General features: G+C 41.5%; 1 protein-coding gene across 1 annotated transcript in view; it reads right to left on the reverse strand.

The window, feature by feature from the left end:
- Positions 1–17,097, reverse strand: part of DNAH11 (dynein axonemal heavy chain 11) — a 196,412-nt gene that overhangs the window by 29,365 nt on the left and 149,950 nt on the right. Inside the window, exons 66-68 of the mRNA XM_036429948.1 lie at positions 4,974–5,178; positions 3,150–3,314; positions 540–680 (exon numbers count right to left, since the gene is read on the reverse strand). Coding sequence (XP_036285841.1) covers positions 540–680; positions 3,150–3,314; positions 4,974–5,178 — 511 coding nt within the window. The remainder of the gene's footprint in view (positions 1–539; positions 681–3,149; positions 3,315–4,973; positions 5,179–17,097) is intronic.

Genomic DNA, 17,097 nt, shown 5'->3' on the forward strand with positions numbered 1-17,097 from the left:
AATACCAAAATAATATAGGAAATCTCTTTAAAGAGATCTACATTTTCACAAAGAAAGTATAGAAGCTTCAGGGACATTTTTCTTATCTATATTGAACTCCTTAAGACTCTGTTTAAGAACAAAAACAAGTATAAGGTTTCATAGTTTACCAGCAACTAACTCAAAGCCTAGAGACAGAGAAACATCAATCATAACGTCAAACCTCAGGGAAGGTAGGGGACGGTGGGGGTAATGGGGAGAGTTCAACCAAAGGACTTATATGCATGTATATAAGCCTAATCTATGGACACAACAGGGGGTGGGGGCATGAATGGGAGGTGGGGAGGGTAATAGGGGAATAAGGACACATATGTAATACCTTAATAAAGAAAAAAATGAAAACTATAAACGAAAGTAAGAGAATGAGGATGTTTTGGCTTCTTTGTTAGCTAGACCCTCCTGACTCCTTACTTGGGGCAATAATTGCTTAAAAATAAATTCTAAGCTTCCAGAAACAAGTCCCTGAAGCTAAGTACTTTTCTTCGCTTATTCAGCATTACCTTCAAGGAGAACTGATAGACGGGGTTGATTTTTCTGAGGTCATTAATAACAAAATAAAGGAGAGCTGCTCTCGCGGCCACTGGCCGGTAACATTCTCGGGCCTCGTTGATCTTCTTTTCGTTTTCTCTAGCTTCAGTCACCTATGGTGAGAGCAAACAACAGGAGTAACTCAACTGTTCACATTCTCTATTCTTATCCAAGTCATGGAAGGGACATATCTGAAAGGAGAAATTATTCGTAACAGCCACAGCTGGTTTGGCTCAGTGGACAGAGCCTCGGCTTGCAGACTGAAGGGTCCTGGGTTCAATTCCAGTCAAGGGCACTTGCCCAGGTTGCACGCTCAATCCCCATTGGAGGATGTGCAGGAGGCAGCCGATCAATGCTTCTCTCTCATCACTGATGTTTCTCTCTCCCCCTCTCCCTTCTTCTCTGAAATCAATAAAAAATAAAAATATATATTTTAAAAGATAACATAGCATCTATGTGCTTGCTGTTCAAAATTATTAAATTCATATTAAAACAATTTTAATTTTATATTTACTATGAATACTAAAATATTTAAAATAATGAACATCTGAAATAATTTTTTCATAGGCATTCCAAGGAGAAGGGATATAATGCCAGCTGTTTTGATGACAGGTTGAACAAACTTGATGTTTCAGTGCTACAGAATTTATTCCGAGTAATGTCACCTTTCTGCTCCCCGTAACCCGCCCCCCTGCTTTCAGGGGTTAATAACCCAGGTATATCGCCTCCCAGGGAGAGCTCTTACAAGTCTGCTGGGCCAATTCAATGCCAATAACTTTATTAGTCAACAAGGTATACAAAAGCAGCCAAGGTCAATAATATGTAATAGCCAGGCTTACTAAAAAGCCTCTCTACGAAGACTCTCATGACTGTATAGTTTTGACTTTGCACCAGAGCATCCATATGCTCATATGTTTCCATTTAGTTTATCATTATGTGTTAGCCTCTGGGTACATTCAGAGAGATAATTATTATAAAAGAAACCACTCTCAACCAACATTCGCTTTTATTCAAGGCTCAAATATCTACCGTATTTTTCGGACCATAAGACTCACTTTTTTCCCCCCAGAAGTGGGGGGAAAAAGTCCCTGCGTCTTATGGTCCAAATATAGCCTACACATATACTTTAAAAAAAAAGGTTTTTTACTTGCCCAGCTCTGTGTGGTCTCTGTGTGCTTGCCCGGCTCTAAAATGGTTCTAAATGCTGCTGTTTACTTTACAGGGTTGATTACATGTGTTTATGACTGTGATGTTGGGTTTTAATGCACATAAAATATTTTAGGACACTATTTGTTTCAGAATCTTTTTTTCTTCATTTCCCTTCTCTAAAAACTGGTGCGTCTTATGGTCCGGTGCGTCTTATGGTCCGTAAAATACGGTATTTCTTTTAGCCAGGACCACTGCTGGCCACTATATGATGCAGTATTTCCCGAAATTTTTTACATCTATTTTTTTATAGACTTGATCCATATTTGTGTAAAAAAGGAAATAAAGAAAATGTAGAGCAGAGAGGGGTGTCCCTATATGGCAACATATTAAGAAGACAGGGAGAGGCATTTGAAGAGACAATTAGAAGTTAATTTGAAAGCTAAGACCTAATTTACTTAATTGCTCTAATCTTTTTTTAAAACATTAATTCTTTTTTTTTTAAATATATTAATTCTTTTATTTTTAAATATATTTTTTTAAAATATAAAATATATTTTGTACAGAGAGGAAGGGAGAGAGATAGAGAGTTAGAAACATCGATGAGAGAGAGTCATTGATCAGCTGCCTCTTGCACACCCCCTACTGGGGATATGCCCACAACCAAGGTACATGCCCTTGACCAGAATCGAACCCAGGACCTTTCAGTCCCCAAGCTGACGCTCTATCCATTGAGCCAAACCAGTTTTGGCAATTGCTCTAATCTTCACCATCTCAGGAGCCCCCTAGAATTCCTTTTAAGTAAATAAGAGAGTAATTTGGAATTCCATTTCCTTGCTTAAATTCACTTTAAGCAAGGAAATGGAATTTCCTTGACAGCCTCTGCTGGGCAATTAGCAGATTGCTTAGGAGTGAGGGTGTTCCAGAAAGCAAGTAAGGGTTCCTCTGATTTCGCAACAATGGGGTTTTAAGGGTTAATGATTCCTTGTGAAAACCCACTGGGCATAAAACACCTGGGACACACGCTGCAGTTCAGCGGGACGTTACTCAGCGAGAAACCTCCCGGGCTTTTAGGACATGACATTTTCCCGTGTGAGTAAGGCACCTGAGAACAGCAGGTGACCATCTCACTCGGCCTCCCAGCCCTGACGGCCCAGACACAAACCTTCATCTCTAAGTGTTTCTCTAAGATGTACAACAGCTGAGGAGCCCCGTGAGGCTAGCCGAGGTCAGTTTGCTAGGGCTAGACACTGAATGAAACCTTTTCCGATTTCAGACCCTCTTAGCCAGTGGGCCTCAGGGTTCCTCAAATGTGGTCACAGAACAAACAACAGGCCCTAGCCAGTTTGGCTCAGTGGATAGAGCGTCGGCCCCTGGACTGAAGGGTCCCAGGTTCGATTCTGGTCCCCCCAACCCCCGTGCCCGGCCTCTCCCACCTTGTGCTCTATCTTGGCGGCCGTGGCCTTGCTGGCCTCCAGCCTCTCCACCAGCCGCGTGTCGCCCAGGAAGCTGCCCTGGGCCGCCAACAGGCGCAGCAGGAGGTCATCCTCCAGGGCCTTCAGCTCGATCTTGCAGTCATTCTGCTGCTTGGTCAGAAGCAGCTGCACACACCGAGAGAAGCGGAAGACATGGTGGTTAGAGTTAGAGTCCCGTTTTTAAGCAGAGCTTCCTGACTCACCCATTTCATGGGCTCCTTTAGAATGACACATATATAACATTAAAACACACCGATCGCCCACCATCCGGAACTGAAACATCATTGCTGACATGTACACATAAGGAACCGTTTGATATTGAAATTGGGTCTCAAAAGAACTGGTGGCCCAGAAAAAAGCTCACTACAGACTGATTCATATGCCTTTCAGCATAACAATTATTGCTTGTCTCATTTTTTTATTCTTTAAGTATATTTCCAGTAGGACATGATCTCACTCATCTAGGGGAAATGGTGAACAACATAGACTGATGAACAAGAACAGACCCAGAGATAAGGAGCCATGGGTCAGACTGCTGGACCTCAAAGGGAGGGTGGGGATGAAAGGGAGAGATCAACCAAAGATCAACTTATGTGCACACATATGAGCCTAACCAGTGGTCAAGGACAATAGGGGGTGGGGAGATGGGGGATTGGAATGGGGGTTGAGGACAAATATGTGATACCTTAATAAATAGGAAATTAAAAAAAATAAAAAAGTAAAATGCACCGATAATCATGTTTTACCATTCTTTCGGGAAGTGTCAGAGGGGCTGCACTATGGGTCCAGAGGGAGAACACCTGTCACCATCGCTTAGCGCCGTGGGCCGGACGCTGCTGTTTCAGGAACAGCCCCTGAGAACCATTTATCCCAGGAGGAGCCGCTTTTCCCAACCAGGGTCAGCTGGGACGTACTCCTGGCTTCTAGGCCAAACAGACTCTGTCCCTATTACTTAACTCTACAACAGCCTTCTTCCTGTGTTTATAATCTTCCTCTGGTTTTCTTATTGTCTGTATTCAACACTGAATTTAATTCTTTTTTCCCAATCAGGACACTTAAAGCCATAAATTTTCCTTTAACTGTTAGTCATAACCCAAAGACAAGTCCCTTAAATTTTTTCTTTTTCTCTTTTTTTTTTGGGGGGGGGGTATTAATCCCCACCTAAGGATATTTTTTTTCCATTGCTTTTCAGACAGAGTGGGAGGGAGGGAGAGGGGAAGGGTAGGAAGGGAGAGAAAGAGAGGGAGAAACATCGATGTGAAGAGAGACACATTGACCAGTTGCCTCTCCCACATGCCCTGACCGGGAGTGGGGAAGCAAGCCCCAAACCCAGGTATGTGCCCTTAACCAGGCATCAAGCCTGTGATCTTTCAGTGCCCGAGCCAGTGCTCTAACCACTGAACCCACCGGCCAGGGCAAGCCCCTTAAATTTTCCAACCTTACTCCTTTATTCCTCTTTTCCGTTCTTTTGCCCTGGCTGATCGGCTGTGACCGCCCAACTGCAAAGCCACGTGTCTCTGCTTCCTGAGGCTCTCGGGCCTCTGCCTACCCAGTCACCAACGTCAAACCAGACCGGGAGCCAGCCCTCCTCCCTGGGACAATCCTGCCTCCTTCATCAGACATCCCCTGGATTTCTGCTCCTGCTCACACATACCCTCTTTTTTCTCAGTTAGACTGGAAGGTCCTGGCAGGCAGGGCTCCTGTCTAACTCTCCTGTGTGCGGCAGCTTAATGTGTGCAAAGCAGGTGCTGAGTAAGTGTTGGTGGATGATGTCGCATGCTTTACCTTAAGCTTCTCCAAATCCGGCCTTTCGAGGCTGACCACCTCTGCCAGCAGCTGGGCTTCCAGGCCGTCTTCTGTGACCGTGAAATTGAGGAGGGTTGTCTGCGCTTGCAATTCTGGCTTATAGTGAGGATTGGCCAGCTTTGTGTGCAGGAGGAGGCGGAAGTTCTTGTGAAACTCACACTCTTTGTCTCCAATCCTGATACACCTGGAGGGGACAGAACGGACATTCAGGAGCTCCCCTGGAACCAGGGCGGACATCAAAGTGCCATTCCAACCCTGCGAGCTGCTCCTGTGTCCGGGCCTCAGGACCAGGCGGTTCAGGGTTTCTCAGCTGCTCTCGGTTTCCCTAAAGTAAAAAAGGACAGGAATTACCCCCCAAACCTCTATGTACTGACCTTTCCTCATATGCAAAACGGTGGTAACAGCAGTCTTCACCTAACAATTACATACACTAAATCACATAAAGGACCTAAACCAACAAAAATGTTAGTTTCTATTATTTTAATCACTGTGACTCACCTTATAATACACATCGCTATTCTTTAAGGGTAAAATGAGTATGTATGCGTTTGTCCACATCTGTGTACAGGTGTATGTATATTTAAAATTTACATACAGTAAACATGCACGTATACTTCAAATAACTTTCCAGTACTTGGGCACTGGGTCCAGGACAAAGTTGAAGAAGCCTCCATGTCGGATGGCTCCCCCTCCTCCTGCTCCATCTTGCACAGGCCTGGGCTCTGGGCAGCCAGGCTTCCATTGTGTGTGCCTGCTCCCCTGGCCAGGGGCACTAGGGGCGGGCCTAGGGGCGGGCATTTCGTCCACGCTCTTCCAATCACAGTGCCCTTTCCTGGGGCTGGCATTTGGGACAGAGAGAGGGGAGAGTTGGAACTGGAACCTTTGCTTGTGTGGAAGGTGAGCCAAGCGGCCCAGAAAGACACGCCTGGCTTCCCAGAGGAGGAGACGGAACCGATAAGCAGATGGAGGAGCAGAGCCAAGGGCCGAGCTCTGGGTTCCCCAGACTTCCAGGCCCCGCCTTCCCTGCAGCCTGGCTGCACTTGCACGTCCGTTGCCATGACACCCCGCAGCCTTGGAACAGGCTCTCCGTGGAGCCCCACCTGGATGGAGGTGGCTGCTGTGACTGAGAGCAAAACACGGAATGAATGCAGTCTCTTCCCGAGGGAGGGCCTGGTTTTTGCCGTTCTCAGATGCTGGGAATTGTAAGGACCTGGTCACCTGGCTCCATTCCTCTGTGGGTCCTTTTATTTACTTGGCTAATAAATATGTTTAAAACACCTTCAAGGGGACAGGTCAAAGGTCTTCCCAATTAAAAGATAGGCAAAGGATCTGAATGGATATTTTTCCAAAGAAAACAGACAAATGGTCAATAAACACCCGAAAAGATGCTTACCATCATTAATCATCTAGAAAACGCAAATCAAAGCTACAGGGAGGTACCACGTCATACCTACCAGATGGCTACAGCCAAAAACCACAGGCAATAGCAAGTGCTGGGATGAAATGAGAACCCTCATAAACTGCAGGTGGGAATGTAAAATGGGGTAAACACTTTGGAAAACAGTATGGGCAGTTTCTCAGAATGTTAAACATAGAGTTATCATTTAGCTCCCATTCTACTCCTAGATGGAGAATAAATAAAAAAGGAAAATGTATGTCCACATAGAATTTGTACACAAATATGTACAGCAGTATTATTCATAATATATTGCCAAAGGGTAGAAACAACCCAAATGTCTGATGGATAAATAAAATGTGGTATATCTAAACAATAGAATATTATTCAACCATAAAAAAGAAAGTATTGATACATGGATGAACCTTGAAAACATTGTCAAGTGAAAGAAGCCAATCACAGACCACATATTATATGATTCTATTAATAGGAAATAATTAGAATAGGCAAATCAATAGGCAAATCAAAGTAGGTTTGATTGCTTAGGAATTTCAATTCTAAAATTGACTTGGTAATGGCTGCCCAATGCTGTGAATATAGTAAGAACCAAGGAGTTGTTCACTTTAAGTGACATATTGTATATATATGAATTATACCTTAGTAATGATACTGCCAAAAAAAGAAAAAAGAAAAAAAGAGAACAACCTATCAAGAGGTCAACCACTAACATTTGGCCTTTCTCGGTCTGTTAGGAAATCAACCATGCTAACTGCAGTTTTTCAGATTTTATCAGTCTGCTAAGCATCGTTTCTCAGAGGCTGTTGCTTCACTTTTGAGCATATTGAGCTGTCTCACAGGATGGTCTTATTTGAGAAGAACACATTTTTAGTTCACCTTGTTTTTGACTGAAGACATTTGCAACCATATCTACATTGGGGACATCATCCAATTTCTCCCATTACTTGAGTTTCCCTTTCCAAGGTTTTCCAAAATAGATCTCACAAGTCAAGCTTTGAGAAAATCTTCCTTTGTTGGCACCAGCAACTGTTGGCCTAGATGCCAAGATTTGCATCAGTGGCTTCTAAGGGAGATCTTCAGAGTGGGAGCTTGTGTCGTTACTGCCTGGGACTCTCACACTTAAGCAATATCAAGGCGAATGAATACTCATTTACATCGCCACAGGAAGAACACACACTCTCAACCAACCTCCATGCACAGCTTGTGCTTTTCTGCTTACGGCTCCATCTCGGTTTCAATTCATTCCTCCCTTACCAAGTGTCTCAGAAATGCCAGGTCTGACACTATCATTCATGATTTTGGGTTGAATGTCCCCTCCTTTGCTCATGAATTTTCACTGGGTTTGAGTTCATATTTCATAAACTTCCTGTTTTAATCACTAATCCATATCCCCAGATGAAAAGAGAATTTAAACATTTTTACACTGGTCTGGGTGAAAAAGGTGAAGGGAAAAAAAAATAAAAAGAAACAAACAAAAAAAACCCTCATGGTCACAGACACCAGTGTGGTGTTTACAGAGGGAAAGGGGGAGGGAGGAGGTAGGAGGTAAATGGGGAATAAATGGTGATGGAAGGAGACTTGCCCTGAGATGTTGAACACACAATACAATGTACAGATGATGCTACAGAAGGGTATACCTGAAGCCTATATTATTTTATTAACCAGTGTCACCCCAATAAATTCAATTTAAAAAATAGAGGCCTAAAAAATCCCCCCAAATAAACATTTAAGTTTAAATGAAGTACACTGAATAAATAAAGTCTAGAATTTTCATTATTGTTGTAAAAGGATAGCTCGTGGCAGAATTAGGAACTGCAGTAAGAAATCAAAATAATTTTGAGATTTGTGTGGAGGGTGTGTATATATGAGAATCAAAACAAGCCTCCAGGCCCTGACTGGTTTGGCTCAGTGGATAGAGTGTCGGCCTGCAAACTCAGGGGTCCCAGGTTCGATTCCAGTCAGGGGCATGTGCTTGGTTGCAGGCACATCCCTAGTGGGGTGTGTAGGAGGCAGCTGATCGATGTTTCTTTTCTCTCTCACCATCGATGCTTCTAACTCTCGGTCCCTCTCCCTCTCTGTAAAAAAATCAATAAAATATATTAAAAAACAAAACAACAACAAACAACAACAAGCCTCCAGCAAGGCAACTAACATTTCTAAAAGTCATAGGATTTCAGGCCTTAGGGGAGAAATCCCTCTTGGGCAGGGATTGGAGAACAGGGTCTGTAAGGGGCCAGAGAGTCTCTGCCACATACTCTTTGATATTGACAACCCTTTAAAACAATTGTTAGCTCTTCATAAGTTATACATGTGTCTAATGACTATGTTGCACACCTAAAACTAATATAGTATTGTATGTCGACTATAATTTTTAAAAAAGTTGAAAAAAGAAGTCAAAGATAAACAACAACAGCAAGTCATTCTTAGCTCACAGGCCTTATCAGCACAGGCTGGTTGCCATTTGCCACTCTAGAGGGTCACACCAGGTAGTGGCACTAGCGTAATCTCCTCTCAATGCAATAGCAGCTGATCTCCAAGGATTTCCCGGGAACACCAAGCTACAATTTTTTTTCCCCATCAGCCACTACACACAACTGTGCTTCCCTTCCCTAGGCTTTTGAGAAAACATACACCACAAATCACATGAGACTGGCCAACATGGATTATGGGGCTGGACAATTTTGCAGGAGACAAAGCCATTAACTGGTTAAATATGTACTCAATGGAACAGCTCCATAAGGCAGCTCTGAGGGGACTCCAGGGCTCTCCAAATCCCACTTGCGTGTCTATAGATACGCCATGAAGCATTCATAATTTGGGAACCAGAAATCTATCTGCTGGGTTTTCTCTGTGAGGAGAGTTAGTTGGAGGGACTCTGCTGAGCTGATGGAAGAGATAAGGATGTCTGCCTATAAAATTGGTTTTATATTTTGCTCTGAAACCTTCTTCATTAAGCTTAGATTTCCTAGGGATAGTAAATTATCCTCAACTGGGGTGTTCATGATCTACGAAAGGCAAGCACTACAAAATGACTAGGTGGGTTTTATCACTGCTGCTGGGTTAATTTTTGGTTAATCTCCTAACTGGGAAAATTAAATGGATGGCTAATGCTCTCTCAGGACTTGAAGGATCTGAACGACGACTGAGTTAACCAGAGGAGTGAGAAAAGCCAACATCCCTGTGCTGTTTCTGTGAAAGACAGGAATCCAGAGGTCATGACTGCCACACCACAGAAGGCAGCTGTGAGCTCCTGAGCTTAACTCTTCAGTGAGAAGTAACAGCAAGGCATGGAGAGCAGCATACAATGGAGAAGTATGGTTACTTTCTTCAATGAGTAGTTCTTAACCTACTTTCCAGCTCTATGTCTTCCAGGAACAGGACACTGTATGAGAGAGAGAGAGAGAAAGAGAGAGAGAGAGATGTGTGTGTGTGTGTGTGTGTGTGTGTGTGTGTGTGTGTGTGTGTTTGGAGGAGGTGGAGGGTGGTGGGAGAGAAGAGACAGGAATCTCTGAATCTGCGGGAGAGTTGCTCCTATTGGATGTCCATACATTTCTCCGAGTGATGATCTCCTTCCTCGCTTCTCATTGGCCAAGAATTGCTGGCTTAGAGGTGAGAGACTAATTATACGAACACAACCGGAAATGAAATGTGTCTTCCCAGTACAAACACGATGGTTTAATTGGATAGGATAGAGTGAGTCAAAAACATTGTTTCACCTACCAGAGTTGTCATTTTAAGGCAAGAAGATCCCCTAGTGATCATTCAGCTAATTCATTTTTATGAACCCAGTGAGATTATGACTTGTCCAAGGTCAGAAAGCTTAAAAGCAGAGTGGGGATTAGAACCCAGGACTGGACTCCTGGTATAAAGCTCATTTCACAGCATCAGACTGAAGGTTCATTTGCTCTGTTGGATGGTGACAGCTTGTAACCCTAACCTCTGTTGACCTGTCTGACCATCAGTCACAAGAGGGTACCGAGAGAATATGATGGATTCATAGCAATCAATGGCTAATAGACAAAAAAATAAATAAATAAATAAATTAAAGACACAGCTCAGAGAACATGCCTGCTGATCTTTGGGTAGGAATTCTGTCCTTGTTTCTGAAGGAGAATAGCACTGATTATCAAGGTGCCCAGCCCCAATCCAAGAGCTATGACTTCTGGTAGATACTTGCATAAAATTAATTACTTAATTTATAAAGTGATAAAAATAAAGCACAACTTACATAAAAGTTTTCTAACTCCTGGCTCTCAGGAAAAGAAGATGCGGTATTTTAAGTATGCCAAAATGCTCCCTCCTTCACTGAAATGTTGTGTCATAAAGACAATCATCTACAGATTAACTGTAAATTCAGTTTTCCATGTCAGGTTTGCATAAAAATCAGGTATACTGGGAATTTCAACGTTCTTTCAAAAGTTTATTCAAAATCCAGCTCAAAGGTGTCATGGGATGAAAGATTCCTATTGTAATTTCCTCAAGTCATGAAAGGTCACTATTGTTAAGAAGGATTGAGAGGCAAATGACAAGAAAAACACTTGCAAGTGATTTAGTGGTGAATGTTCACAGCCATTTCTCTGATAACCCTGGGATACATCTCTCCCAGTGTTCGGATTTACCTGAGAGCCAGAATCTCTGAGCAGAAAGAGAGGAGGTATTGTCCCAGTCTAACCAAGATGATTGTCTAAAATTGAGATTATCATCTGGAAACTAAGGGAAGTGTCTCTTACTTTTGTTAGAGCTGTCCCTGAGATTCAGGGTAGCTACTTGGAAAATGCCATCAGTCTTGGATCATAAAGACCTACATAGATGCAGTTAGTGACCAGAACCTGAGCAAACACCATCATTTTTCATCACCATCTGACAGCAAACATGGAAAAGCAACATCTTCCATTAGAATGAGGACTTGGCACCTGTGGCAGACCAAAGTTTTTACTAAGAAGGAGCTGCACGGAGAACCTTTTAAAGAAGAGATTTGCAAAACCTTTCTTCCAATGCTGTCTGTTTGGAGAGAAATTTCCTAAGAGAGTGTCTCTAAGATGGACAATTCAGACAGCTAACAAATTCTCTGAATATGAGGAATTCCATTCTCCAGGCCTCATCAGAGCTCTTCTGTCAGAGTAAAGAGATAGCAGCTGGGTCTTAAGATAAATAAATAATAAAGTCCCACTAGTTGGAAAGAAAGAAACACTTAGGAGAAGGAAAAACAACTTTTCAGCGGACACCTAAAAGCCTTCCTGCATACCCCGCTGTTTAAAATTAAAAGCTTCTGGATGAGACTTGCGAGCTCCAACAGCTCCGGCTGAGAGCAGCCAAAAGGATCAGGTGGAGAGAAGGCAGAGGGAGGTGTTACCTAGCAACCTGGGCAGAGGTGTTACTTAGCAACCTGGGCAGGAGGGGCTGTTCCACTTGGTCCAACCTGGTTTCTGCTGAAAGCCGCACAGCTGGAGAGACTTCCAAGGGAAATAAGAAAACTCCTGAACAGACATGAGGTCACCATCTTGCTGCTTCATACACTGAACATAACCAACACATCCTTCTAAGACAGACGCAAACTTCAATTAGAATAAAAAAAAAAAAAAAAAAAAGATTAATGTTGCAAGAGTCTAGGTACCACTGAAGAGGAAAAAAAAAATCAGATGTTTCCTTTTTGAGATGTATAAAGTATATAAAACATATGTATTATATTTTACTACATCCACATTTAAATATTATAATGTAGCATGGAAAATAAATTCTGGTTCTATTTATATTTGTTTGCCCTTTTAAAAAATTTTGCTTTTTTTTGAAGGAGAGAATCTACGGTTCTGAATCTTTGGCCCTATTTTGTTTGTACTTTCAGATAAAAACAACATTAGCAAGAAAACTGTCAGTGTGTGAATGCACTAACCATAGACCCCGAGTATTACAATTTTTTTAAAAAAAATCTTGATTGAACTTAGGAACAGTAAAGGTTGTTGGTATTTTCTGCAATTGAACTTTATTTTGAATTTAGAAATTGGGAGAAGCTAGAATGCTGGATTCTCTTCTATGAAGGCATGAATTGAACTTGAAAATAAAAATATTCTTACCCACAGGGACTTGAGAGGACTGTATCACCTCAGAGTTTACTTGAAACCATAAGCTTCCAGTGCAAGAGAGATGTTCTATTACAGTGTGGGATAGAATTGAACATGATTCTGTCTTCACTCCCACTGTAAGACTCATTCAAACAGATCTATAATTCTATATAATAAAAGACTAATATGCAAATTGTGCCCAAGAGTGGGAGTTAGACATGCGCTGACCACCAGGGGGTGAAGTGGAATATGGTGGGAGTTAGCAATGCAGCACTGGCAGTGGACAGCAGTGGAGTGCTGCTGACCCAGATGGGCTCCGATGAGAGTGGGACTGCAGTGGGATGGGGGTGGGGGGTGGCAGGTGAGTGGGCAGGCGGCACCAGGCCAAGGTGGGTGCAAAGTAGGCCCCAGCAGGCAGCTGGCAGCTGCTAGGGACTGGACCTGTGCATGAATTTGGTGCACTGGACCACTATCTACTATAATACAATCATATAGCATTAACTCCAAAGGCAGCAACTTATTATTTAATCAACTGAAAACCTGAAACTAAGAGACTTCCTTGTATTAGTTTCAGCACAATTTTCAGGAAACCTAGTCATTATGAAATAAATATCCATAAAATACTATTCTCCCTTTCATGATATTACTTCTATAAAAATAGAAATTTATGCCACACAGTTAATATTTCTACCGGTTAGTTTTGAATTTGTTCCTAGGGAATACTTCTTAAACACTATTACTAAAAAATAATTATGTAAAAATAAATATAGAATAATGTACAAAATGCCTTTAAAAATATTTATATGCTCAGAAACATATATGCATTTTCCAATCAAAATGTATGTTGCAGTAAGGTGACTCCCGCTAAAGTTAAAGTTTATAAATTCTCTTTAATAATGTTGGGAGATATGAAAGATTACAAAGATATAATTTTATGAAGATGCTTCACACATCAGCAATTTCTCTAATATGGAAGCCAGTAAATTTGCTTTGGAAAAAAGTACATGTTGATAAATCTTCCCAGATATGTTTTCTGTCGATTGCTACCATAAGATATATTTTACTTAAAATTAGGATTGTCTGGAGTTTGGTGGATTTAATTATTTGTAATTACCCAGCTGTTGTCAGCCTGTGGCCATTATGACAGCGGCATCTACTATGTGGGTCAGGTTCAACTGTATATCTTCCCAAACACAGGTTTAATGTGCTATTGATGAAACCATTACTAGAACCAAATTAAAGTCGGGGCTGATGTATTGGTCCACAGGGAGCTGTCAGACATGAAAGGAGTAATTAGTATTCATTACTTCATACTCCACAACATTCCAATTATTAATGAACTTCAACTTTTGGGCTATGCTATATCTATCACAAGCATCTTCTCAGGCATTCATTATTAGGAAGAATAAACTAACATTAGTTTTTTCAAAATCCCACCCCTCAAAAACAAACAAACAAACACAGAACTAAGATAAATAAAAACACTATTAATAGCCGGGAGTTTTCTGAGGTGCCTTCTCTCAAGAGTATAACAGTATTATTCCACCTGCATTTGTGGAATAAGAAGCAATAAAGATATTCAGGGTAATAAACCAGCTTTCAATCCCCAGGGTTTGTCTCCCCCTCTTTTTCTTGTTTCCACTACTATTCTGTCTTTATAATGCAAAGGGAAACATTGGGGGGAGGGGGGAATCAAGTGTCCACTGTTGGAAATCACAAAAGGAACATCTATTAGAAAATTTACAAACATGTAGATTCATATGGTATGTGATCTAGGTAAATACACTTTTTTCTGTTCTTTTTTTTAACCTTGCAAATGAGTTTCTAGCTCTGTTATCAAACAAAGCACTTCAACATTTTCCTATTAATTATATTTTTCATCGTTTTCTCCCAGTTTTTGTTTCATTAAAAGAAAAAGAATTCCTATTTCTACCAATCTAATTTATTTTTCCATACCCCTTTCTAGCTTGCATATGTGTGAATATTTTATAAAGTCTCTCTCTCTCTCTCTCTCTCTCTCTCTCTCTCTCTCTCTCTCTCTGTTTCTTTTGTTAATCCTCACCTGAGGATATTTTTCCCATTGATTTTTAGAGAGAGAGAAACGTAGATGTGAGAGAGGCACATGATTGGTTGCACCTCGCACATGCCTGGACCTATTGGAGCCAAGGGTCAGAGCTGTGACCCAGATACTTGCCCTTGACTGGGAATTGAACCAGCAACCTTTGGGTGCACAGGTTGACATTCTAATCACTGAGTAACACCCGAGAGAATGTCTCTTTTTTAAAAAGTTACTTGAGAAGTCAAGAGAGCATTTGTTTTGTTTAAGCATATTTCTTGCCAGATAAAAAGGATACAATTATTTAAATATTAAACTTTATTCCAAAGTACTTTTGAAGCTTTTATAAAAAAATTAGTCTAAAATTTTTGAGTGTCCTCAAATTTTTTTTCCCATCCAAAAATAAGAGGTGGGAAAAAATAGAATGTAGGAATAGTTTCTCCTGGGAAAAAGTGGCTAGTGGTACTAAATACGATTTCTTTTTGTATTATATAAAAAAGCAGAAGGGTGAAAAGTCCCTACCTCAGTTCTCTGAAAGACTTCGCACCTCTTATTCACTACAGATGAGCACAGGAATCAGTGTAAACACTTTCGAAAACAATGTGGCCTTTCCAAATCTCTACTATAGAACAGACAACTCTCTGCCATGCAATCATCTCACCAATGGCTCTGTATTCCTTTTATTGTTTACTAGAGGTACAGTGCATGAAATTCTTGCATGGGGGAGTTCGGGATCCCCTCAGCCCAGCCTAAACACTCTCCAATCCGGGACTCCTCGGAAAATGTCTGATTGCTGCTTTAGGCCTGATCAGGCCTAAACCGGCAGTCAGACATCCCTTTTGGAATCTGAGACCACTGGCTCCTAACAGCTCACCTGTCTGCCTGCCTGATTGCCCCTAATCACTCTCCCCAGCTGTCCTGATTGTTTCTAACCACTCTGCCTCATGCCCCCACCCTTTCTCTCTGCAATTATATTTATGTCCGGTCTATCTGGTCTAATTAGCATATTACCCTTTTATTAGTATAGATAAGTCTATCTTTTCCTGGGGAAATGTAGCTTCTTTAAGGGCAAGATCTATACCTCATCATGGTTTATACAGCCATGCTCAGAGAGGCTTATTCAGTGGCTGGTAGAACATGTAAGCATCATTAGCACTCAGATTCTCTGGATAAAGATACTCTAAAAACATCTTCATGGAAGAGGGAAGTAGAAAAAACTGAAGCTACAGATTTGAAACTTACCCTCATACAAGTAGTTGTTCACACACTTAAGAGTTTAGTAGGACTATTACGGTAATAACTGCATACAATAAACAGAATTTTTTATATTCTTTCATATCATTTTAAATTCTTTTAATCTTTTAAAAATGCTGGAATGACATGATCAGCTCTATAAAGCCTAAAAGATTATGCATATTCAGAAAGAGAGAGAGAGGGGGATTGTCACCAATTTTCTTACACCTAAATTGTGTTACTGGAAGTCCAAGTTAAAGCTGGAGAGTATGTATCTTACTGACAAAAAATGTTAGGTCTTCATAACAGAGTCAGAACCTTAATAACAAGGATTTCACTTTAGTGACATTCAAGCTATTACACTATATTTTTAACACATCAGACACAGCTGCAATTATATTTATGTTAGAGTTGCAGTTTGTTAAGTGGCTTATTAGACTGTTCTAAATGTAAGTCTGGATAAATTCTGGTTTATTAAACAATTATAAGTTGTCAGTCACTGCAAATGGATTTACTTGGTGAGATGTATAATATATTCTATACTCATTGGTTAGAGTCTATTTAAAAAACAGAAGTTAGTCACCTTTAAGCAGGCCAATTTCCACTTAAAATTGACAGGAATAATCTAGTGATGAAACAGGAGACAGATACATTTGAGAGAATGGGCATCAAAGAAGAAGGGGGTAAGGGAATTTCTGAAATTACTCCTCTGTAAAGGGGAGAGGAGGAGAGAGAAGGAGGGAGGGAGGGAGGGAGGGAGAGAGAGAGATGCAGTGAAGTCTAGTGGATGTTGGTTCTTGAGTGAAAGGCACAAAGAGCCTTTGGGATGCCATGACCTCCTGATATTCCCTGAGGCCATGCAGGCCTTGGAGATGTAACTGCGACCTCTGACCTTTCACAGGCTTATAGAAAAGACCTGGTGAGTCCTTGGAAATAGAATCATTGTCCTGGGAAGAGTGGGGTGGCCCAGGGGGGAATGGCAGCATTTAGAACTTCACATGGGGGTATTCCCACTTTTTGAATATATTTCTTTAATCCTCACCCAAGGATATTTTCCCACTGATTTTTAGAGAGTGGAAGAGAGAGGGAAAGCCAGAAATATTGATGTGAGAGAAACACATCGATTGGTGGCCTCCGGCATGCCATGTCGTGACCAGGGCCCGGCCTGGGGAGGAGCCTGCAACCGAGGCACATGCCCTTGATGAGAATCGAACCCGGGATCCTTCAGTGTGCAGGCCGATGCTCTATCCACTGAGCCAAACCAAAGTAGGGCTTTTCCCACTTTTTGGTAGTCCATCTCTGTGAAATGTTGGGGATGATTTTTAGGTATCCATTAATGAA

The sequence above is a fragment of the Pipistrellus kuhlii genome, unplaced genomic scaffold (genome assembly GCF_014108245.1).
Source record: "Pipistrellus kuhlii isolate mPipKuh1 unplaced genomic scaffold, mPipKuh1.p scaffold_m20_p_10, whole genome shotgun sequence".
Taxonomy (NCBI): domain Eukaryota; kingdom Metazoa; phylum Chordata; class Mammalia; order Chiroptera; family Vespertilionidae; genus Pipistrellus; species Pipistrellus kuhlii.